The 25,325-nt window shown below is 44.6% G+C and overlaps 1 protein-coding gene and 1 pseudogene across 9 annotated transcripts in view; both read left to right on the top strand.

Moving 5' to 3' along the window:
• The first annotated feature begins 2,695 nt into the window (after positions 1-2,695).
• Dhrs7b (dehydrogenase/reductase 7B) overlaps positions 2,696-25,325 on the top strand; it is a 33,578-nt gene continuing 10,948 nt past the window's right edge. The window contains exons 1-3 of one of the 9 annotated variants that reach the window (XM_034505268.2): positions 2,696-2,833; positions 5,421-5,559; positions 22,778-22,956. In XM_034505268.2, coding sequence (XP_034361159.1) covers positions 5,543-5,559; positions 22,778-22,956 — 196 coding nt within the window. In that variant the 5' untranslated portion in view covers positions 2,696-2,833; positions 5,421-5,542. Of the gene's footprint in view, positions 2,834-2,875; positions 3,086-3,115; positions 3,568-4,339; positions 4,878-5,420; positions 5,572-17,072; positions 17,217-22,777; positions 22,957-25,325 lie in introns of those variants that run through there. The other 8 variants (XM_034505271.2, XM_076936706.1, XM_076936707.1 and 5 more) reach the window with 8 other exon arrangements.
• Positions 5,588-9,218, top strand: LOC143442790 (heterogeneous nuclear ribonucleoprotein A3 pseudogene; annotated as a pseudogene).

Here is a 25,325-nt window from a genome sequence, read left to right as displayed (position 1 = left end):
CTTAGTGCCCTAAACTTCCGTCTTTTCACTGTCTTAGCTACATCTAAAAGTTGTTTCTTGGGAGTGGTGAGGGGGTCTGGATGAATGGCTCAGTAGTTAAGAGCACCTGATGCTCTTCCAGAGGACCCAGTTTAGATTTTCAGTACCCACAAGGCAGCTCACACTCATCTGTAACTCCAGTCTCAGTATATCTGATGCCCTCTTCTGGAGACCCTGGGCACCTGGCACACAATTGGTATATAGACATACATGTAGGTATATTTGGTATACAGCCATACATATAAAGATTTTAAAAGAAAAAAGTTCAGTTTCTTAATAAAAACAGATGCTTTTTTAATTTTCATTCTTGTGCTGGAGATAAGGCTGAGGGCACTGCATGTGCTTACAAGTGCTCTACCATTGGGCTACATTCCTAGCCCAAAGCTAATGCTTTTTGACAGAAACCCGGACTTGTAAGTATCATAAGATTCGGAATCCTATTTCCATGTTCCGTTTAAGCTAGCTTCCTTGGACAATACTCTGGCAGGGGAATTTTATGCCTTTTTGCCTTGGCAGCTGGATGTGGAAGTCTGTACATTCCACTTGTCCTTCACTGACACCTAGAGGACCTCTTTGTTACTATTTGGTACAAATGGAAGTCCAGACTTCTAAGTCTCCAGTGATACTGTCTTGGCCGGGAGGGCAAAGAGTATCTGGTTATTGCTCCTTGCATGGCCTCTTTTCACATATGGGAAGTGGTCTTGTTGTCAGTAAGGGGTGATAGAAATCCTGCCTCTCTACTTGGCTTTGGCTTACATCACAGAGCAGGCGGGGTGACTCCTTACACTTAAGTGAGGGGAAGCCCAGGTTCTCCTGTTGGCTCACTGACCCTGTTGGACAAGAGTGTCTTTACTGCCCACTGGGACTGGAAGTCCCAGATCCGCAGTGTCCTTCCCTGAGACTATACTAGTGGAAGAGGGAATGATGGCAAACACTGAGTAGGGCTGAAGGCTTTTTCCTCTGGTTTTGGAAAGAGTTGAACTGTTGTTGTCTGGAAGTTGTTTTCCTTTCTAAGCTGCTGTTTTCCTGGTCCTTTGCTAGAGAGAACAGGCTTTTGGTTGCAGCTTCTGCTTGTTGCCTTTCTAGGTAGCCTATACCTCCAGTATCATCTATCTATCTATCTATCTATCTATCTATCTATCTATCTATCTAATATTCCCAGGTATGCAGGAGGGTAAGGCAGGAGGATGGCTGAGTCCATTGAGTCTAGGCTGGTCAACTTAGGAATATCCTATCTCTCAAAATGAAAGTAAGAAAACAAACTAACAAAATAAGCATCCCACTGTATTTTCAGATCTTGTGGATACTTGTAAGGATTTTAATACAAACACAATTGATTAATTAGGATAGACGGCTATGAAATGATATACACAGTTAATTGCATTGTAATGGGAAGATAAGAAAGGGGAGGCTAGAGAGAATGGAGGGGAGTATGCCCAAGTACATTATAAACTTGCATGAAAATATCTTTACGTAACCTCATCCCATCTATAATAAATAGACAACAATGAACATAAAATAAATTTGCTGGGCAATAGTGGCACATGTCTTTAATCCCAGAACTCAGGAGGTAGAGGCAGGCACATCTCTGAGACCAGCCTGGTCTACAGCATGAATTCCAGGACAATTGGGGCTACACAGAGAAATCCTGTCTTGAAAAACTAAAAGAATAAAAAAAAATTTTTTTGCAAACTTTGTATCTTTTGAAATAAAATTTATTTCCAGCTATATATATTACAAATTTTATTGTTTTTTCACTTTCTTAATTGTGTCGTTGTTGTTCTAATTATTATTACTATTTTGTTGTTGTTGTTTTGGAGACAGGGTTTCTCTGTGTGGCCCTGGCTGTCCTGGAACTCACTCTGTAGTCCAGGCTGGCCTGGAACTCAGAAATCCGCCTGCCTCTGCCTCCCAAGTGCTGGGATTAAAGGCGTGGGCCACCACTGCCGTGCTGTTGTAATTATTATTTTGAGACAAGTTCTCTCTCTCTGTAGCCCTGACTGTCCTGAAATTCGCTATGTAGACCATGTTAGTCTTGAACTCATAGCACTTGGAAGGCAGAAGCAGAGGTAGGCAGATCTCTGTGAGTTCGAGGTCAGCCTGGTCTAAAGAGCAAGTTCCAAGACAGTCAAGTCTACACAAAGAAAACACAGGTCTTGAAAACCCGAGGGGGTCGGGGTGTAGAAAGAAGAAAAAGAAAAAACTAAGTTCCTAGACTTAGCACTACTTAGCACTATTGGTAGAATAGTCCGTTCCTAGTTGTGTTAAACGTGGCTACTTGTTGGAAGAAAAAGTGACTACTTACGTGTAGGTCTGTTTCTAGCCTCCTTTTTTAAAAGAGCAGACTCCCCCTTCCCATCTTTGTAACAACATCATATTTGCTGTTTATAATAATCTTGACTGCTGTGGCATTTATTTTTGCTTTTTTGAGGCAGTGTCATGTAGCCTAGCCCGAAGGGGACCTTGTATGTCGGAGCTGCCTCCCTTCATCTCCTAAATACTAGGATAACAGCAAAAGCCATCACACTCAGCTTTGCAGAGCAAATTAAGTTCTTCTGAAAACCGATGGAACCCAAACCACTACTTAGAATTTCCCTTCGGAAGATTTAAGTTAGAGGACTTAAGCAGGCTGACGTCACTCAGACTACAAAGGCTAAACCCTACAGTTGTTGGGGCCCATCTCTAAAGCGCATGTGCTTCGCAAATGTGATTGGATGGAGCCAAGCTGTATTCATTACGTCAATTCCGAGGCGGGAGCATGAAGCTGATTGACCATGGTCTCTCCGTCCTCTAGGTAAAGGCTAGGGATGTTGCAATCTTTTGGTGAGGGGAAATGAAGAGGACAGTGTCCTGTCTAGAGCTGAGGCGCGCGGTACATCTGACTTAAGTAACTGAGTGAAGCGGGACACGCTTTGGGGAGGCCGTGGACCCTGATGGCTTCCGGTTCCCCTTGGCGCCCCACTGTGAAGGAAGAAGCAGGGTTCGGGTGCCGGGACTGGAATGCTGGCCGTGCATGCTCATCGCGGATGTCGCTTGGTCTGTGTATGTGCGTTTCAGGGTCTGCGAGGGCCACCGGCGCCTAGAGCGCGCCAGGTCGCGTGCGTATGGCTACTGCGGCGTCACCCCAGGGCTGGAGCTCCGGGGCCCGTGCCACCCCTGCCCAGGGAGGGTTAAAAGATCTGGGTTTTTGGAAGGGCGATCAAGATACTGACTTTGGAACATCCATGAAAATAGCGTTCTTAGATTAGACACTCTTCGAACCCTAACTGTGTCGGTTAGCGGGTGCAACTTTGGGCGGATGTCTCAAACACTCAGCGACCGTTTCTTCAGTTAAAACTTTAGAAATATGGAAGTAGTGAAGTGTAAATAAGATTTTACTTGCAAGGGCTTAGCTAATGGCTACATGTAGCAGGTACTCAACACACGGTACACATAAATTTCTCTTCAGTTCATTAGCCCTTAATATAGTGATTTGAGAATTAATACATAATCCTTTCCACACAAACACGACCTTGCACTATCTCTCAGGTGGGTATTTAATTCTGTTATTTTTCTTTGTGCAATATTTTATTAAATGTTTTTTACAGAGCAACAGCTAGCCTCCAGACGCAGCTGCTAAGACCCTGTAGGCACTGGCTGGGACATGTCAGATGGCTCTGACTTCCCACCTTTTTGTTCTGAGATGGGGGTGGTGGGCAGGGTCTCATCTTTGGGATCCAGGATGCTCACATGGTCAAGCAGTGGCTTTTTAGGGCTGATCTTAACACTTGTGTCCCAGGGCAGCATGATCTTTACTTGAATGCATCTTGTCTGAGCAACACACGGTGCAGGCAATGTCAATATAGTAATTAACAGAGTCTCCACTGTGGGTATCCACAAACTTCATAGGACCTGTGTTAGCATGGGGGAAGGGGTGAGGGGACAGGGAGAGGGAAGAGAGGAGCAAGAGAGCAAGAGATCAAGATAGAGAGAGGAGGGGCAAGCAGCCCCTTTTATAGTGGGCCAGGCCTACCTGGCTGTTGCCAGGTAACTGTGGGGGTGGAGTTTAGATAGAATGCTGACACTCTGTCCTTAGAGCTCCCCATACACCACAGCCTGGAAGTCCTTGGCCCCATTCTCCATAATGAACTCATACCATAGCAGGCCCTTTGAGCTGGGTAATTGAGTGTGTGATTGTTCATACCCAGAATGGGTTTTTTTTTTTTTTTTTGAAGGGGTTTTCTTTTCAGATTTTATTTATTTATTTATTTATTTATTTATTTATTATATGAGTACACTGTAGTTGTCTTCAGATATAACAGAAGAGGTCTTTGGATCCCATTACAGATGGCTGTGAGCCACCATGTGGTTGCTGGGAATTGAACTCAGGATCTCTGGAAAGAGCAGTCAGTTTTCTTAACCTCTGAGCCATCTCTCCAGCCCCCTCAGAATGGTTCTTAAGAGAGTACGTGATCATTCTCACCTTTATAAGCCAACTTGTTTCAGAGTCTTGTGGCAAATACAGCATACAGCCATGTGCAGCTTAGCAGTTGGATACAATGCTGTCACTACATAAACATCTGACTGTGTATTTGCACAAACCAAGATTGCCACAACATCAGAAGACCGTGTAATGTTGTGTGTGTGTGTTTGTGTGTGTGTGTGTGTGTGTGTGTTTGAGACAGGGTTTTTCTGTGTAGTCCTGGCTGTCCTGGAATTCACTCTGTAGACCAGGCTGGCCTAGAACTCAGAAATCCATCTGCCTCTGCCTCCCAAGTGCTGGGACCAAAGGCGTGCACCACCACTGTCCAGCTTGGGCAAGTGTTCCTTTATGGAACCCTCATTCCACTGTTTAACAGGTATGTATTGACTACCTATTATATACCAGCAGTGTGCTTGGTATATAGAGATATCAAAAATGATCAAATTGATAAGAGTTCTCAAGTTATTAGGAGATAGTAAATAGATCATGAAGACTAAATATTAATTATGATTGTGCTGTGTGATATATAGAACAGTAAAAAGTTCTAGGGAAATGTATGATGGGGTCAGTTGCCAGGGGAAGAAGTGGAGGGATGCAGGGAAGGCTTTCTTGGGAAAATACTTTTTAGCTGAGACTAAGGACTGAGAGGTTTAAATGTAAGATTTTTTTTTTTTCCAGTGTAAGATACTACTGTAATATTTAATCTTGGTTGTCAAAGATGTATAGATTAAGCAAGCACATTTTAGGGCATGTTTGTGAAGGTGAATCCAGAGACCAATCACAACCTAATTATTGATGGATGGATCTGCAATTTGAATAGATTATTGGGATACAATACATTGTGGGTCATGGGGCATGTGATAGGCCTGTGTTGGGGTTATGTCTTGCCCTGACTTCTGTGTTCTGGCTCACCTTTCAGGAGACTAAGGTGAAAAGCCCTGTTCTACAGTGCCCTTTCACTCTGAGGTTCTGCCTTATCTCAGGCCCAGAAACGTGGAATCAATCTGCTGTGGCCGGGAACCTCTGAAACCACAAACCCAGATGAATCCTCCTTCAAGGTAGTTGTTCAGGTATTTTGTCCAGTGATGAAAACATTACTTCTTGAGGAACTGTCAATTCTTAGTTAATACAGTTTTCCCCTCTTAATTCATACTCTACAATTTGCCAAATAATTGGTAGTTTATTAGCATGAAAGGGCCTTGTAAGAGAAACAAGCAAGTAGGTTTATGAAGCAGAGTGGGAAATGTAACATTGTGTGCAACTGTGCTTGCTTACTCCTAACCCCACACATGCGTGGACACTCACTCTTTGATAAAGTAAAAGAAAAGAAAGGTAGCTACAAAATGTTGGTGACAGTGGCAGTAGCGTAAATACAAACATAATGCTTATATGCATGGGATTGTCAAAAAAAAAAAATAAGAAATGAAAGAAGGAAGGAAGGAAAGTGTGTTAGTGTATGCCTTTGATCCCAGCACTCAGAGGCAGGTGGATCTCTGTGACTTTGAAGTCAGCCTGGTCTATAGAGCAAGTTCCAGGACAAGAGGGCTACACACAGAAACCCTCTCCTGAAAAACCAAAATTGAGAGAAAGAAAGTATGATATACAGTAGAAAATGATAGATCATTTAAAAAGGAAAACCTATTGGGCATAGTGGCGCACACCTTTAATCCCAGCACTTGGGAGGCAGAGGCAGGCAGATCTGAGTTTAAGGCCAGCCTGGTCTATCTGCATAGCGAGTTCCAAGGCAGTCAGGGCTACATAGTGAGACCTTGCCTAAGAATGGACCGTGTCCCCATATTGAACTTGAGTTGGAAGAGGTGAGTCCGGTCTCAAAATGGAGAGCCATGATGCAAAGGAACCAGAGCAGCTGAGGAAGCTGTTCATTGGTGGTCTGAGCTTTGGAACCACCGATGATAGCTTCAGAGGACATTTGAGAAATGGGGTACACATACAGACTGTGTGATAATGAGAGAGCCCCAAACAAAACGTTCCAGAGGCTTTGGTTTTGTGACCTGCTCTTGTGTTGAAGAGGTAGATGCTGCAATGTGTGCTCGGCCCCACAAGGTTGATGGGCGTGTGGTGGAACCAAGGAGAGCTGTTTCTAGAGAGGATTCTGTAAAGCCCAGTGTCCATTTAACAGTGAAGAAAATTTTTGTTGGTGGTATTAAAGAGGATACGAAGAATATAGTCTGAGAGACTACTTTGAAAAGTATGGCAAGATTGAAACCATAGAAGTTATGAAAGACAGGCAGAGTGGGAAAAAGAGAGGATTTGCTTTTGTAACTTTTGATGATCATGACACAGTTGATAAAATTGTTGTTCAGAAACACCACACTATTATTGGGCATAATTGTGAAGTGAAAAAGGCCCTTTCTAAACAAGAGATGCAGTCTGCTGGATCACAGAGAGGTCGTGGAGGTGGATCTGGCAACTTCATGGGTCGTGGAGGAAACTTTGGAGGTGGTGGAGGAAACACTGGTGGAAGAGGAGGCTATGGTGGTGGAGGTGGTGACAGCAGAGGTGGTTATGGAGGTGGTGACGGTGGATATAATGGATTTGGAGGTGATGCCAACAACTATGGTGGTGGTCCTGGTTAAGTAGTGGAGGAGGTTATGGAGGTGGTGGACTGGAATGTGGAAACCAAGGTGGTGGATATGGTGGTGGTGGAGGAGGATATGATGGTTACAATGAAGGAGATTTTGGTGGAGGTAACTATGGCGGTAGGAACTGTAATGACTTTGGAAATTATAGTGGACAGCAGAAATCATATTATGGACCCGTGAAAGGGGGCAGTTTTGGTGGAGGAAGCTCAGGCAGTCCCTAGGGTGGTGGCTATGGATCTGGAGGTAGAAATGGTGGATATGGTAGCAGAAGGTTTTAAAACAAAACAGAAACGGCTACAGCAGGAGAGAGAGGGAGGGGTTGTCAGAAAAGTGACTGTCGTCCCGAATGCATTAAAGGAACTGTAAAAACCTGCCACATTGTTTTATGATTCCGTTCATAGAGATGCTGTATGTTTCCACCATCGAAGGTAGTGTAGTGGTGGGAAGAATTCAGTCTAGTGTGCATAGTGTTTCAGTTAGAAGACGAAAAGTTCTGAAGATTGGCTGTCTAATGTTAATGTACTTAAAACAGAAGTGGGCGTTGGTGCCACTGGGTTTTGAAGTTATATCTTTAAGAAGGGCCCTGGGGTTTTCACAAAGGTGCTAGGTCACATTAAATGGGTAACACCCTAGATTACCAAGGCTGCATGAGGAGTTTGGATGTTTCACTGTAAACAAAAGTTATAGTCCTAACTGTGATCCCAGAAAATATCCAGTATAGGAGTAATATCCAGTATATAGTACTTAGTGTGTAAGCTCATTGCTGTTCTAACATTCTTAGCATCTGTATGTAAAGGAATGTTGTCATCTTCACAGGGAATGTTAATTGTGCTGGAATTCTTGATTCTTGGCTGACAAGACTTCCAAGAAATTCCTTTCCCTTCCTGTAACACCTCCCCACCCCCCCAGTATTTCCCTGGTCTTTCCCTCCTGTCTCAGGCTTTCTTCCTGGCCATCGGCCATAGTCTTGTTCATTCTCAATATGATCCTGGCCCCTGGTTCTTAGTTAACTGAAAGAAGAAAATAAATATGAAGACCCTAATGTTTTAAATGGATAGAACATAACTGGAAAAAATGTGAAAATCAGTTTTAATTTTTATCTCTCAGCTGTCAATGCAGGAAACATAGTGGGAATAAGAAGCAGTTTATCCTGGAGCCAAATATAATCCAAATACATGGTAATAGTTTCATGAGGTTTTACAGTATCAACAAAGGAAATCATAATGTCAGCCACTTTGCAGGTATTGGTGGAAATATCTGGTAGTCAGATTCCATAAAAGTGGGGAACCTCAACTTCGAGTCACAGATGCTGTAGGAAGCATTCTCAGCCTTTTGGTTGGTGGAAGCTAGGAGTTCATACATCCCAACGCATTTATCTCATGTTCACAAAGGTGCTGGGTCACATACAGGGATGTGGAGTAAATGGCCGCTAAGCAGGCTAACGATGGCCCAAGATAATGTGGGCTCCAGACGTCAGCATTTCAACCTCTCCACGTCATTGAAGTTCTAATAGTCAGTCGGCCTTTATAGTCTCAGCTTCGTCTCAAGAACTCTGGATTTATAGACACTTCTTTAGGTTTTTAAGCAAATATCACTTCCTATTGCTGTTGGCTTTATTTTTGTCCTTAGCTGCTTGGCATGTTACGTGTATAAATAATGCATGTTATTTATCCTCATCTGTCCCACTGTTTTGTCATATCTCTGAGGACAGCTGTTTTGTTCTGACCCAGTGTCTGCCCAGGCAGCACATAGTAGGCCTTGATGAGTACTGAGTGACTGATCATTGAACAGCTCTGTCTGGGACATACAACCATAGATATCTTGAATTGCTTTATTTTGTCTCCATTTTTGAATCTGAGTTTGTGCTTGGTTCCTACCTGGATCCCTGACCTGATTAAAGTGACACATGTCTGTCTTCTTGTGTCTGTGTCATTCTTTCAGAGGTAACTCACATCCAGGAGTCACAAAGCAGCAGTGGCTCTGGGTCCTATGTTTCCAAGTCTGGTTCTTGGCCAGCCCACTCCCAGTGGGCCCTCCCTGACATGGGTGACAGCTTCTCTGACTATAGCCCTGGAGCTCTTAGCAGGCTGCAGGTAGCTGGATACCCAGAACATCTTTCTTTCCGTAGTGTGGTTGGTCAGAGTTTCCACTCCCAGCAATTGTTTTTATACTGCTTCGTAGACACCTTCGAGAGTGTCTGTTCTCCTGTGTGTGATAGTTTCTTTACCATCCAATGCTCATGAGCCTCCCCTTCCGTAGAGGGAATGCTAAAATTTGGAGGAAAATGTCATATAACAACATTAGCATCCGTCAAAGTGTGTAGTGTTAATAGTCTGTCTTGGATTAAGGGTGAACAGTTGAGACATTGAATGGTAATAATTGGTCAGCCTCCTTCTGGTCCTCTGCCTAATGGCTCTGTCTTGTGATCACTGTGCTCCTTGATGGCTGCCTCCCAGTAGCTGCATTGCAGGGACTGAACTCTCTGAGACCCTGTTTGCAGGGCTGCTGGGGGTATGTGCTTACTAGAGAGCAGAGATACTTCATGTGCTTGCTCTTCCTAGGACTGGCGTGAAGCACCCTCTAGCCCTGCTGCCCACTTTGTTACTGATATCAGTCTGCATCCCTTCAGATGTGGTGCCCTCAGGCTGACAGCCTCAAATACAACACACTGTGTCTTGTTCCAGCAAGGTCCCAATGGCCCCTGATACTTAAGCACTCTGACACTGGCATGGAGATAGAAGATTGTCTTGGTAGCCTTGAACGTGCTTCTTAGAGAAGAGCTAGAAAGAATGTCTTTATTCCTTTTTTTAAAAGATTATTCTTGCCGGGCAGTGGTGGCAACATGCCTTTAATCCCAGCACTTGGGAGGTAGAGGCAGGCAGATTTCTGAGTTCGAGGCCGGCCTGGTCTACAGAGTGAGTTTCAGGACAGCCCGGGCTACACAGAGAAACCCTGTCTCGATTGTCTCGAAAAACCAAACCAAAAAAAAAAAAAAAAAAAAAGGTGGGGGGGGGGGCTACGGCACCTTCATTGGCAGCTCATAGCTGCCTGTAATGACAGGTCCTGGGACCTGTTCTGTTAGTTCTTAAGCTCTTTGTGTATTCTAGACACTAATCCTCTGTCAGATGGATAGTTGGCAAAGATTGTCTCCTGTCCTGTACACTGCCTTTTCACACAGTTAACACTTTCCCTTGTAGACTAGAGGATTTTTAATTTTGCTAGGTCTCATTTGCTGATTGTTAGTCTTATGGCCTGTATCTTAGTCAGAAAGTCCTTATATATTCCTGTATCTGTAAGTGTAGACTCAACTTCAGATTGAGGTCTTTGGTCGTTTGGAGTTGATTTTTGTGCAAGGTAAGAGACAAAGATGGAGCTCATTTATCTAAATGCATAAACATCAAAGATGGAGTTCATTTATCTAAATGCAGACACCCCGTTTTCCCAGCACCAGTTGTTGAAGATGCTTTCTTTTAGCCAATACAGTTTGGTTTTTGCTTTGTTAAAATCCAGGTGGCAGTAGTTGCATAGATTTACATACAGGCCCTCTATTTTATTCCAGTGATTTGTGTATAGAATCTTGCCGTGTAAACAGGTACACTTTGCCCCCGTCCTCTTTTATTTCCTTATCACCCTAGGTAAGGCTTCAAGGCCTCTACTGAACAGGACTGGGGAGAGTGGGTACCTTTGCCTTATTAAATTTGCAAGATTTAATTAATTTTTTGTGTTCACGTCTATCAGAAAGATTGGTCTATAGTTCTGTTTGGTCATGTGATAATATAGGGTTTGTTAAAGAGTAGAAGTGTTTCTTCCTTTTCTGTTTTGTGGAATGATTTGAGAAGTATTGGTGTTAGTCCTTTGAAGCTCTGCTAGAATTCTGTGCTGAATCCATTTGGCTTTGTGCTGTGTTAGTTAATAGATTTATAATTACTGCTTTAGGTCTCATTGCTTGTTACAGGCCTTTTAAAATTATTTCATCTTGGTTTAATTTTGGTGGGTTTTATGCATCTAGAAATTTATATGTTTCATTGATAATTTTCAGTTTAGTGAAATAAAAAAAATTAAGGTATGTGCTTATGATTTTCTGTATTTCTTTGGTATCTGTTGTAATATTTTCATTTTCATTTCTAATTTTACTTATTTGGGGCCTTTTTGCTGTTTTTTGTAGGGGCTAATTTGGTTAAGGATTTGTCAGTCTGGTTTATCTTTTCAAATCTCCATCCATCTTGTGTTTTTCTGTTTTTTTTTTTTTTTCATTAACTTCTGTTTCAAACTTATTTCTTTCTGTCTATTCATTTGTGTTATGTTCTTGTTTTTTAAATGACTTAAGCTGCATCATTAGGTTGAGATCTTCATGATTTAAATTTTTTTAATGTGTGTGCTTGCTGTATGTATATGTAAATATGTGTGTTTTTACTGTATATGTGTACGTGTATGTGTGTGTGTGTATACTTACTGTGTGTGTATGTGCAGGTGCTCATAAAAACCAGAAGAGGATATGTCTTTATTTTTGTTCACTTGTAAGAATATTCTGATTTCCTTCTAGCTTTCTTCAGTGACTCATCTTTCAAGAGTGTTTTTTCTTTTCATTTTGATTTATTTGTGTAGGTTAGGTCTCCCTGTGTAGCCCTGCTAGCTTCCATGAAGCCAGGCAAGCCTGAAACACACAGAGTTCTGCCTGCCTCTGCTTTCCAAGAATAGTGTGTTGTTTAATCTCTACTAGTTTGTCTGTTTTCTATAATTTCTCTTGCTACTGATTTATAGTCTTTTTAAAAATATTTATTTTATGTGCTCTACATACATTCAGGAGTCTGTGGGAGTCAGAAGAGAATATAAGATCCCTTGGAACTAGAGTTGTGAGCATCAGGTGGGTGCTGAAAACTGAAGCTGGGTCTTCTGCAAGAGCAGTAAATGCTCTTAACTGCTGAGCCATCTCTCAGCCCCTGATTATCCCAGTGTAGTCAGGTAGAATAAAAGAATTCTTTCAGTTTTTTGGTATTTGTTGTGAACTGCTTTGTATCCAAATAAGTAATATATTTTAGAGAAAGGTCCATAAGCTACTGAGAAAAATTGTGTGTTGGGTAAAATGTCCTGTGGATGTCTGTTAGGTTCATTTGATTTATGGTGCCATTTAATTATATTGTTTCACTGTTTATGTTTTGTTGGGTTACTCTGTCTAATGATGAGAGTGGAGGTTTTAAAGTCACTGACTGTTAGTGTATTGGGATTAATCAGTTGGTTTATATATTTAGAACTATATTTTTCCCTTGATATATTGCTGCCTTGAGCAATATGAAGTGACCGTTCTTACCTCTTCTGACTGGATATGATTTGTAGTCTATTTATCAGATATCAGAATAGCGGCACCTGCTTGGTTTTGGTTGCATTTCTTTGGAAGATGATCTTCCCCATCTGTTCTAGTTATCGCTTCAGGTGTCAACTTGACATCCCCTGTCATCTAGGGGGAGCATCTCAATAGCAGAATTGCTTTGGTCAGATTGGCCTGTGGGCAAGACTGTAGGGAATTGTCATGACTACTAATTGATGTGGAAGTGGGACCATTACTGTGGGTGTCACTAGGTAGGTCTGGGCTATATACGAAAGCTAGCTGGACATGTACCCAAGAGAGACTCAGAGGGATCCAGTAAGTAGCCTTCCTGCCTGGTAGCTGTTCTAGGTTCCTACTTTCAGTTCCTGCTCTGACTTCCTTCAGACTATTATCTGTAAGTGTAGCCTGAAAAACCCTTTCTTTCCCTAAGTTTCATAGGGTCATGGTGTTTATTATAGCAACAGGAAAGTAACTAGAGTTCTATCTTTTACTCTAGGATACTGTCTGTTCTTGATATGAAGTATGTTTCTTAGGGGCAACAAAAGGAAGGATTCTGTTTTCTTCTCTCTCTCTCTCTCTCTCTCTCTCTCTCTCTCTCTCTTTCTCATACACACACACACACACACACACACACACACACACACGATTATACTGTTGCTCCCTTCAGACACACCAGAAGAGGGCATCGGATCCCATTACAGATAGTTGTGAGCCCATGTGGTTGCTGGGAATTGAACTCAGGACCTCTGTAAGAACAGTCAGTACTGTTAACCACTGAGCCATCTCTCCAGCCCTAGATTCTGTTTTCTAATCCAATATGTGGGTTTGCATCTTCATATGAGAATTGACAGTTAACATTCAGTTATTCTTGAAAGGTGTATCTTTGCATCCTGTCATTTTGCTGGGTTTTTTTTGTTTGTTTGTTTGTTTGTTTGTTTTGTTTTGTTTTGTTTTGTTTTTCGAGACAGGGTTTCTCTGTGTAGTCCTGGCTATCCTGGAACTCACTCTGTAGACCAGGCTGGCCTCGAACTCAGAAATCCGCTTGCCTCTGCCTCCCAAGTGCTGGGATTAAAGGAGTGGGCTGCCACCACCCGGCAATACACGCCATTCTCATTCAACCCATAACATTCTGCTCCCTGGCCCCATAGGCTTGGAGCCATATCATAATACAAAATGCATTTAGTGCAACTGCAAAAGTCCTCATAGTCTTTCACTGTCTCAATACTGTTTAAAAGTCCAGAGTCTCAACCCCTGGCAGTGGGCAAAGAGACACCTGTTGTTGGTGTTCTTATATCAGTCAGGGGCAGAGCAGATGGCAGTCCTTTGTTCATCCTAGCTTGATGTGCAGACAGACATGGTGCTAGAAAAGTAGTTGAGTTCTACATCTGGATCCCCAGGCAGCAGCAAGAGACACTCTGGGCTAAGAATGGGCTATTTGAAATCTCAGAGTCACCCTCAGTGACATACTTCCTCCAACAACGCCACACTTCCTAATCCTTTCAAATAGTACCACTCTGGTGACCAAGTATTCAGATCTGTGAACCTGTGACAGACATTTCAAACCACCATGTTCTACTCCTTGGCCCCAATAAGCCTATAGCCATGTATCATAATGCAAAATGTAGTTAGTCCAACTTCAAAAGTTCCCATAGTCTATCACAGTCTCAACACTGTTTAAGACCAAAGCTTCAGGGCTGGAGAGATGGCTCAGTGGGTTAAGAGTATTGACTGCCCTTCCAGAGGTCCTGAGTTCAATTCCCGGCAACCGCATGGTAGCTCACAACCATCTGTAATGGGATCCAAAGCCCTCTTCTGGTGTGTCTGAAGACAGCAACAGTGTATTTATGTACATAAAATAAATAAGTAATTAAATCTTAAATTCCAAAGTCTCTTGAGACTAAAGGCAGTCTCTTAACTGTAACCCCTGTAAAATCAAAATATAAAAGCAGATTGCACACTTCCAACATACAAGGGCAAAAGATACACACTACTATTCCAGAAGGGAGAAAAGAGAAGAGTGAGGATGCACTGCATGAGAGCAAGATTGAACACTCCTAATCCTGAATCTCCCAGGTTTGCTGTCAAAGTGCTCTTCAGATCTCCAGTCCTTTCAGCTTTGTTGACTGCAGTGTATCTCTCTAACCCTGTTAGCAGCTCCCCTTGTGAGGTATACAGTGACCTCAGCATCTCCAGCATCCTGGGATCTTCAGTGCAGTCCAGGCTTCAGCTTCAAAGCTTCACACAATAGCTTCTCTGGGCCTCCATGCAGGTACACCATGCAGGTACACTTCTGACACATGCCTCAGCATCTTTCCTTAGGCTTGGGAGATTCCATGATCCCTTTCTTTCTTTCTTTTGTTTGTTTGGTTTTGGGGTTTTGTTTGTTTGTTGTTTGTTTTTTAGAGATAGGGTTTCTCTGTGTAGCCCTGGCTGTCCTGGAACTCACTCTGTAGACCAGGCTGGCCTCGAACTCAGAAATCCGCCTGCCTCTGCCTCCCAAGTGCTGGGATCAAAGGCGTGTGCCACCACCGCCGGCTCCTTTCTTGTATTCTTGACTCTAAAGCCAGAAGCATGTGGCCAGTACTGCTAACTTCTGGGACTGGAACTTGGCCTCTTTGTTCAAATACATTTTCACCAGCTTTTTGGTTTTGATGGTGTCTGTCACTGCTCAAGCTTTTCTTTAATACCTTTTCATAGGTCTGGAGAGATGGCTTAGTGATTAAGAGCACTGACTGCTCTTCCAGAGGTCCTGAGTTCAAATCCCAGTAACCACATGGTGGCTCATAGCCATCAATAATGGGATCTGATGCCCTCTTCTGATGGGTCTGAAGACAGCTGCCATGTGCTCATATACATAAAATAAAAATTCCTGTAATTCCTTTTTATAAATTAGTAGGTTACTGGGTGGGATCTTGCCCTGGTGTTACCTCTCTCAGCATCAGACTTTTCTTTAAATTTTTTTTATCTCCATTACATTTCCTGGTGCTCCTTTTCTCCTCAAAGTGTACATTTTAAATTTTTCCTTGCTCAGCTTGCTCCCTTTCATTATAGATCTGCTGAGCGTGATCGATAATAACCACCAGGTGACAGCCAATACTGCATTGCCTTGAAATCTCCTATTAATGATATTAATCAAAAACTCTTCAGTTCTGCTTCAGCCAGACTTTTTGGACAAGGGCTGAGACGCAACATCATTTGACATCAAAGTATCACAAGAACAGGTGTCCAGACCACTTAATAATAGTCTGTCCTGAAACCTCCATGCTCTCAGCACCATTGTCTTCCATGCTTTTGCTACTTGCATGGCTCACGAGTCCACTTAATACAAGTTTTCATCTGCTTTCCTAACTCAAACTCCACATTCCACCAAGAAGCAGCACGGTCAGGCCCATCACAGAAATAACCTGCTCCTTCCTTCTTAGTTATTCTCTTCCACTGCTGTGAAGAGACACCATGACAACACCAACTTGTATGAAAGAAAGCGCTTAATCGGGGTTTGCTTACAGTTTCAGAGGCTTGGACTGTTATCATCATGGCGGGAAGAATAGTGGCATGCAGGCAGACAGGGTGGAGAAGTAGTTCAGACTTCTACATCTGGATCTGCAGGGGCAGGAAGAGAGACTCTGGGCTTGGAATGGACTTTTTGAAACCTCAAAGTCCACCCTCAGTGACACACTTCCTCCAATGAGGTCAAACTTCCTAATCCTTTCAAATAGGAGTGGTGACCAGCTATTCAAATCTGTGAGCCTATGGGGTCCATTTTCATTCAAACAGCCACAGATGGCTTTGCCCTTCTGGCTTTGCTGCATTTGATACACTTTCTCTAGGGCAGATTCCACCCCTTATGTGCAGTTTTTATTTCAGCTTGCCATTCTACTTTAGTGTTCAGGACAGACTGTTGTAGGGTGAGGTGATGCTTTTCTTTTATACTTGTGCAGGGCACCAGGCTCTAGCCTCAGACTGGTAGTCCACAGTAAGCCCGCCATGAAAATGGAGTGCCAGTTGCCAATACGAGCGTCATTCCTTCCTTAAGCATTGAATGCTTTAGAGAGTGAAGGGACAGCAGCAGTGCTGTGTGTACAAGTATGCTGGTTATCGTCACAAGGAGATCAGTGGCCAGTAACAGGCTGCCATGTAGAGTATATACAGCAGGGGTATACGCAGGAGGAGTGGTAGACAGAATAGAGGCAGGGCTGAGCTGTAGGAGTTTTGTGAAAGGGAGACTAAAAAGAGAGGGTTAAAGATAGTCGTACAGATAACTGCAGCCTTTTGACTGGACTGGAGGGCAGGCAACCAGGAGGCTACGGAGAGAAAAGAAAGAGAGTCATAGGGAGAGAGACCAGCAGCAGCTGTGAGGGCTGTGCTGGTCAGTTACACAGACCTGGCTGTGTTTTATGATTTTTTTTTTTTTTTTTTTCGAGACAGGGTTTCTCTGTGTAGCTCTGGCTGTCCTGGAACTCACTCTGTAGACCAGGCTGGCCTTGAACTCAGAAATCACCTGCCTCTGCCTCCCAAGCGCTGGGATTAAAGGCGTGCCACCACCACTGCCCGGCTAGATGTCAGGCTTTGTTTTTTGACTTTTTTTTTTTTTTTTTTTTTTGGCTGGCTGTGTTTTATAAACAAAGTTGGGAGGAGACTGGGTGTGAGGCCACGCACCGCTGACTCCCTGATCTTGTAGAGGCGACTTGGGGTTGAGGCCAAAGTCTCTGAGTACTCGTTGTCAACGGTGGCTAGGAGCTGGGACCGAAGAGCAGGTGGTTCTCTCACTTCAGATGGTGCAGAGCAGGTGGGCTCTCTAGTTGCTAATTTTTAACCAGAGTTGGGGTTGAAGAATGGGCCAGTGGTCTTGGTGTCCCTCCCTTCCCACTTCCTCGTCTCTGACTTTCTGGTCTGGTGCTTACTGGCCATTTTTTTCGCTTTTGCCCTGAGTGCTAGCATTACAACTGTGCATTGTTGTAACTGGCCCTGCTCAGACTTTTGACAAATAGATAGGAATTGTCAGATTTCTTCAGACCAATTTTAGTCTTACAATGGAGCCCTGCCTGCCCTTTGGCTCAGTTTGCTTGTCATGTGTCTCAGTATTGCATGATTTCCTCTTTACAGACCTGGACCAATTCCTCCCTATGCCCTGGAGATTTCTTAGGACCTGTCTTGTGATTTTCAGATTTAGATGTTTAATTTCTGTGCAGTTTCTAATGAGATTACAACTGTCTGTTTTTACCAATGATTTGAGTTTTAAAACGTTGCTTTAGAGAATAAAGGAGTTGCCGGGCAGTGGTGGCACATGCCTTTAATCCCAGCACTTGGGAGGCAGAGGCAGAGGCAGGTGGATTTCTGAGTTCAGGCCAGCCTGGTCAGAGTGAGTTCCAGGACAGCCAGGGCTACACAGAGAAACCCTGTCTCGAAAAAACTAAAAGAGAGAGAGAGAGAGAGAGAGAGAGAGAGAGAGAGAGAGAGAGAGAGAGAGAGAGAGAATATAAAGGAGTCTTGGGAACAGATTCCATCTCTGACTTACAATGATGAACTTTGGCCAAAGTAATTGATAGGAGTAATAGCATTACGGGTGACACCGTTTTATATCTAAGTATTCTTGAAGCTATTGCCACAACACCTCTTGGTGGAAGAGAAAGAGAGCAGCTGCATGTGAGAGCTCACTCTGGCTGCCTGGCCTGAGGAGCACTTTAAAGGGGTTGCCCAGGTGTGCTTACTGTCGGTCTAGAATTTACTAATCTCATAGTGTGTGAAAATACAAGCAGGTAGCCTTAGCCTGTGAGCACTTTGTCTCTGTCATTTTCTTCGGCCAATTTATACAGCTCATTAGTGCAAGATCAGGCCTTAGGTCCCTCACTGGCAGGTAGGTGACACATCCTCATTCTGGAAGATCTGTGCTCTGCACTTCCTGTCCAGGGAGCCTTCTTGAGTCTCTTCTCCCTGTTTCCTGACCTGCTCCCCGCTATTGTCAGATAGCCCTGGGAAGAGTCTATCCCCTTTCCTACCAGTTGATATCTGGAAAATGTGAGCAGAGTAAGTCCCCCACTCCTATACTGTTGTTGGGTTGGGTTGGGGTTTTTCTTTTTGTTTTTTGGTTTTTGAGACAGTCTCTCACTATGTAGACCAGGCTGGCTTCAGACTCACAGAGATCCCACTGCCTCTGCCTCCTGAGTGCTGGGATCTGACTCCTTTGTATACTGTCACTCTTGCCTTCTTGGTCCGTGTTTTGGCCACACCCTGAACTAGAAACTAATAAGCATTTGGATGAAAAATGCATACTTTATAAATTAATAAAAGCCCTCTTGTATGCCATTTTGAAAGAAAACAGGCTTATCTTTGACCTTGCTTTGTATAGAAGATTTATTTCCTAATCTGGAAATATGACTGCCTGACACAAAATTCTCTTCAACTTTTCAGTAGGATTACCCATATGTATCTTTCTTGGCCTGTTTATTCAGCCCTTTCAGAGAAGCCTGGAAGGTTTAAGTAGCCTGGGGGCTCATAGGTGTGCTTATGTGTACTGCAGTGTAGAATGGGTATTTGAATATTGGAAAAATGAACGTTTCTTAGTTAGGGTTATTATCACTGTGATGAAATACCATGACCAAAAGCAACTTGGGGAAGAAAGGGTTTATTTGGGTTACACGTCCACATGATAGCCCATCATTGAAGGAAGTCAGGGCAGGAACCTGGAGGCAGGAGCTGATGCAAAGAGCATGGAGGGGTGCTCCTTACTGGCCCGTTTCCCCTGGCTTGCTCAGCGTGCTTTCTTATAGAACCCAGGAACACTTGCCCAGGGTTGGCATCACCCACAATGCACTGGACTCTTCCCCCATAAATCACTAATTAAGAAAATGTCTTACAACTGGATTTTATGGAGGAATATCCAGCGCAGACTGTATGAGCATTTTCACCTATTTAGGAAGATTATGTCATAATTGAGCCTAGTTCATCAGTAAAATGGCTTACTCTGTGAATGTTTTTTCCCATGATGGTTATACTGAGTTAGTGTGGAGAGTTGGCCCTGATGTTTAATTTATTGTGTGTCTGCCTCTGACATGGCTTGACAGACTGAATGAGTGCAGCAGTGGACACTCCTCACAGACTGAGGCATGGGCTGAGGATGGGTCCTCTTAGTCCTGCACAATGTTTGTTCATTGAGACCACCTTTAGTGCTGTGACAAAACATGACCAAGGCAACTTATAAAGGAAAGCATTTTAATTGGGCTTACAGTTCCAGAGAACAGAGCCCATGATGGCAGAGCAAAGGCATGGCAGCAGGAACAGTGTTTGCATCTCCATCTGCAGTAGGAAACAGAACAAACACGGGGAACAACACAAGTCTTTTGAAACCTCAAAGCCTGCCCCAGTGACACACCTTCCTGACAAGGCTGTGGCTAATCTTGCCCAAACAGTTCCACAAACATGAGTCTATGGAGGCCATTCTCATTCAAGCCTCCACGTTCTACTCCCTGGCACCATAGGCTTGTAGCCATAACTTAATACAAGATGCATTTAATCCAACTTCAAGGATTGGGCTCAGTGCCTCAGTAGTTTAAAAGTCCAAAGTCTCTTCTGAGACTCAAGATAAGAGATTGATTAATCTCTTCATTGTAACCTCCTATAAAATAAAAAAAGAGGAATAGGGGCACAGTGAGGAAACACTAGGCCAAAGCAAGATGGAAACCCAGCAGGGCAAACTCAATCCTATAGCTCTGTGTCTGATGTCAAAGGGCTTGGATGCCTCCACACTTCTGGCTTTGCTGCTTGCAGTACGCTTCTCTCTCTCGGGCTGACCGCACTCCCTGGGCGCATCTGTCCTTCACAGATGGCTCATGATGCTGGCATCTCTAACATTTTAGGATCTCCAGTGTAGGAGGCTTCGCCTTCATGGCTTCACATGATGGCCTGTCAGGACTCTTCTGCCACATGCCTGGCTTCAGCATGTCCTTTATTGCAGAGGAAGGTGCCATAGCCCCTTTGCTGGTGTATTCTCCAGGATTCAAGCCAAATCTACATGGATGACACTGCCACGTCTAGCTGACTGCTTGGGGTGGAGCCTGGCCCCCTGCAGTTGAAGCTTTTCCTTTGTTGCTCTTTTACTCTTTCTTTTTTTCTCTTTTTCTTTCTTTATTCCCTGCCCCCATCTCTCTCTCTCTCTGACTTTTGACTTTTTGAGACAGAGCTTCTCTGTGTAGCCCGCCCTGGCTGGCCTGACCCTCACTGTATAGACCAGACTGGCCCAGAACTCAGAGATCCACCTACCTCTCTGCCTCCTGAGTGCTGGAATTAAAGGTGTGTACTACCACTGCTTCCTTTGTTACTTTTTAGGAATAGAAAATTCCCCAGGCCTCCTCTTTTCACAAGATGGAAGTTCAGGTGGGTGGGGTCTTGGTCTGAGGACACCCCTCCTTTTACCCAGAGCAGGCTTCCTGGATTTCCTCATCCCTTTCAGCACAGCTCTTGACTCCTACATTTCATTTCTTTGTTCTTTTTCTCTTCACACTGTACATTTTCTGTTTCCTGCTCTTGCTCTTTTTTTATTGTAGACCTGCATAAGTGTAGTTACTAAGAATGGCAGGCAGGACAGAGTCAATGTTAGATTGCCTGTAAATCTCCTCCACCAAAGAAAGCTGTCCATTAGTTTTTAATTTAGCCTTAGGCAAATTCTTTTCCTTCCTTCCTTCCTTCCTTCCTTCCTTCCTTCCTTTTTTTTTTTTTTTTTTTTTTTTGTCGAGACAGGGTTTCTCTGTGTAGTTCTGGCTGTCCTGGAACTCTGTAGAAAAGGCTGGCTTTGAACTCAACCACCTTAGATAAATTCTTAAGCCATGTTATCTGCCAAAATATCCCAAGAATGGTCTTTAGTCCAGCTGTGAGTGTCATTCCCTTCTGAAGATCCTTGAGCTGGGCAGTAGCTCTCAGCACTGCTACTGTCTTCCAAGCTTTGACTAGGATGGCGCACTAAGCTCTGTTTACAATGTTCAACTGCTTTCCTACTCTGACATCCCAAAGTTTTCCACATATCTCCAAAACAGGACACAGTGAGGGAGTTCACAGCAGCAGCCCACTCCCTCCTACCAGCTTCAGTGTTAGTAACTATACTGGGACAAAGCACCGTGACCAAAGCAACTTTCAAAAGAAAGTATTTAATTGGGCTTGAGGTTCAAAAGGCCTAGAATTTGGCAGCAGGAACAGCTGAGATCTCACATCTTGATCCATAAGTAGGCCCTCGCTGACACACCTCCCCCAGTAATTCACTCCAAATGGTTCTACCAATTACTCAGCCAAGAACCAAGTCTTATTCAGACTGCCCAAGTCTGGCCTGAGATGTGGTGAGGAATCCTAGGAGTGTGCAGGCCTTTTCTCTTTTCATGTCATAGGTGGTTGGCTCAAGCTTAATGAAGCTTCATGATGAAGCACTGTGAGCTTTCCCTTTTCCCTGGGGCTCTTGCTGAGAAGCTCTGCTCTTTTCCTGCCCCGCTGGATGGGGCAGCTTGGTGCCTGTCTACCTGCTTGCTGCAGCACTGACCTTGAGACATTTTCTGTTACACACATGAGACTTTTTTTGTGTATGTGACAAATTTTGTCCTGTTTGTTAGTTTAATTATGCAGGTACAAAATGTAAACTTCATTGAATCCTATTTATTTAGTGAGTTTTTTTCATGTGGTAAAACCCAGCATTCCTGAGGTCTAAAAGAATTTGTTGTGAAGTGACTTTCTGAAGACTGAGATCATGTACAAAGAGAATTCATCCTTCCTGTTAACAGACCTGAGTGAAGAGGTCAGAGGCCTAAGTTGGAAGTGAGCGGTGGACGTTGTACCCACCAGGCTAGATGGTTCTTCAGGGCTCTGCATTGGTGCTGAACCACGTTTAGGGTCTGTAAGTTTCTGGAGCCTCTGAGTCACTCCTGATGCTTTGCCCTTGTGGCTGTGGGTGCAGCTGTGGCTCAGATCCACCTTTGAAATGCAGCTGAGACTCTGATGGCTGTGGTCTTTAGAGACCCATGAGAGGGAATGCGGAGTGGTTTCCGGTCCTTGTCCCAGATGCTAAGATCTGATGTCCTTCCCTGAGCAGGGGCCCCACCCACCCACCTTCCTGTTGTCTGGGAAGTGATCAGCCATGTGGACAAGGCAGGGTTGTTCTGAGCTGAGACTTGCCTGGTACAAGGAGCTGGGACTGTAGTGAGAAGAAAATTTCCCCAAGTCCTTGATTTAGTTGACATCAGTCCTCTCCCCTCCTGGCCCTAGTTCATTGTATGGAAAGGCAGGAATGGCATCTGCTAACTTAGAGAAGGAGCTTTAGCTAATCCCCAGTTCTCCTACTTGGTCCCTAGTGATTTGGTTTGGTTCTTCCAGGAAGGCTATGCTGAAGGAGAGGGTCATGGACTTGGTCACCCAGACAACCATCCTGCCCCTGCTATTTGGCTGCCTGGGGATTTTCAGCCTCTTCCGGCTGCTACAGCGGATCCGCTCAAAGGCTTATCTGAGGAATGCTGTAGTGGTAGTTACAGGTGCCACCTCAGGACTCGGCAGAGGTAAGTCATGGGGTCTGTGGTGCCCAGAGTGGAATCAGCAGGCTTCACAGGCATCACTGGCCATGCAGAAGGGCCTGTCCGTGGTCCAGTTGGAAAAGGGCATGTGAGCAATGAAAAAGTCTGTGTGGGGGGATGAGAGCAAGTGAAGAGGTTACCCTTGGAAAAGTACTAGCTTTCCTCAGCTCAGCTGCTTGTTGAAAGAGGGATTTTCAGATATGGAGAAATAGGTGAAAAGGTGTTTTGACCCTCTCCTGGGTTTGGTTGATACACTGGCCGTTGTTTTGGGGGCTTGACACTGGCTTTCTTTCTTTAACTCTTCCCCATCAGGGACTTGGCAGGGTCAGAGGTCAGATCCATGAAGGCCCTGCTTCCCTCACCCAGGCCTTCCAGCTCAGTGTCATTGCCCATCAGTGATCCCTCTGAGGCTCAGGCAAAGTGTGCTGGATGCAATCTCAGCCCTTTCCTTTGCAGGAGCTCTGTCACTGACTCCCGCAGCCCAGATGGAGGCTCACGTCAGATCTGCCACGTAGAGCGTCCTGCCCTCTTTCTTCAGTCTTTTCTTTGCACAGCATAGCGGCTCCCTGTGGCTCCAGTGTTATCCCAGGGAGGACGCTTGAGCCCTGGGCTGCAACTCTTGCCTCAGTACAGTGCTCCCTCAGCAGTGCGTTCCTAACAGGTGTGGTGGGGAGGGACAGTTACCAGCATGCTCATAGTGCCCTCACGAGGCACCGTGACTAGATCTAGGACTTGCTGCGGCAGCTGCAGAGCCAAGAGCCAAACCCAGGTTTGACTCGATCCTAAAGCCACTGCTGGGGAGGAATGTGCGGGTCATACGGGTATCACAGACGCACCGGCAAGTCAGGGCAGAAACCTGGGAAAAGGAGCACAAAGGAGCAGGCAGGTCTGTAATGTGCCAGGAGAGCTGGAGAGGCCTTGGGCTCCCTTGTGCCCTGACACTATGCTGGTAGGCAAGGTCTCTGAGGGTGACGCAGTGTCTGCTGTTGGCGCTTTGGACTTTTTAAAGCACAGCTATGCCAGGCCCTATGCCATTGGTCAGGCCTCTGACCTTACCCAGCTACTATAAATAGGCTGGTTAGCAGCTGCTTAGATCTCTGCAACGAGGGACAGTTGTTTATTGTTTATTTTTCACTTTTTCCAGACAGGGTCTTACTGTGAAGCCCTGGCTGGCTAAGAACCTGCTGTATAGAGCAGAGCAGGTTGGCCTTGAACTTGTGATGGTCCTCTGGCCTCTGCTATCCTGGTGTTGAGATTCCAGGCATGTGTCACCATACCACGCCTAGCTCGAGAAGAACAAATTTTAAATTGTAAAGTGACAGCTGGCTACATTGGAATGGTGCGCTGCGGGCATAGGACATGAGGGCATGCAGGACAGTGTCTTTATTATCTGAACTTGCTCTCTCAATACCAGGCCTCTCTAAGGAAACAAAATGTGGTTGAGGAAAGCCCATGTGAGCACAGTGTACGTTGTGCTTTTCTGTGCTTCAGTGAGTGTGCTTACAGTCTGCCCCACTTAAGGCCTTACCAGGAACCCATCCAAGTGGTGGGATAGAGTCTTAGGTGGTCACCTCAGAGATCGACACCCCTATGATGCCAGTCTAGGCTGCTGTCCACTAGCATCCGCTAGGAGGAGCATCCATGTGGTCCTTCCTGCTGTGACAGGATTACAGAATGACTTTTCAGACAGACTGATCTCAAAGTTTGTCTTCTGTTTTGTGTATTTAAGCCACATGACCTTGTCCTTGTAGAACAAAAAGTTCTAAAGGAACATTTAAAGTTCTTGTAGAACTAAAAGTCCAGAATGTTCTAGATGCCACTTTCTGTCAGCCTGAGGCATGATTTACAGCCCAGGCAAATCAGCAGTGCTGAGGACTGTGTGCAGCCATAGGTATCGGTCGGCCTCTTCCCTCGGCCCTCCTGCCTCCTTGGATCAGCTTTTTCAAGAAGTGGGAGTGGAATCCTTCCACCCTGTTCTCACTTCCATCACTCCTTATCCCAGTTAAAATTTCCTCCCTTTTAGGCATCTCTAGGAAGAGAAGCTCATATGGAATCTAGGAGATCATTTTCTAGAAGCTGTCTATACACCAGTATGACTCCTCACTTTTGGTCAGGACAGGACAAGGAAACCAGCAGGGCCCAAGCTCCTGACCTGTAGGATGATTAGGAAGCCAGCTGAACAGGTCTAGCCTCAGGTATGCTGGCTGCTAGTCTGTGCATAGTCCCTACCCGCCTGCACTGGGGACCTTTGCTGTCTGCTTTGGAGATCTCCCAGGGATGGGTATAAGTGGTTCTGTTCTCTACTCATCTGCCCTTCCTGCGGATGAGCCCAGTGAATGGCACTGCTAGACTTC

The sequence above is a fragment of the Arvicanthis niloticus genome, chromosome 6 (assembly GCF_011762505.2).
Source record: "Arvicanthis niloticus isolate mArvNil1 chromosome 6, mArvNil1.pat.X, whole genome shotgun sequence".
NCBI lineage: Eukaryota > Metazoa > Chordata > Mammalia > Rodentia > Muridae > Arvicanthis > Arvicanthis niloticus.
The sequence above is the reverse complement of the archived record's forward strand: the minus strand, read 5'-3'. Positions and strand labels throughout refer to the sequence as shown.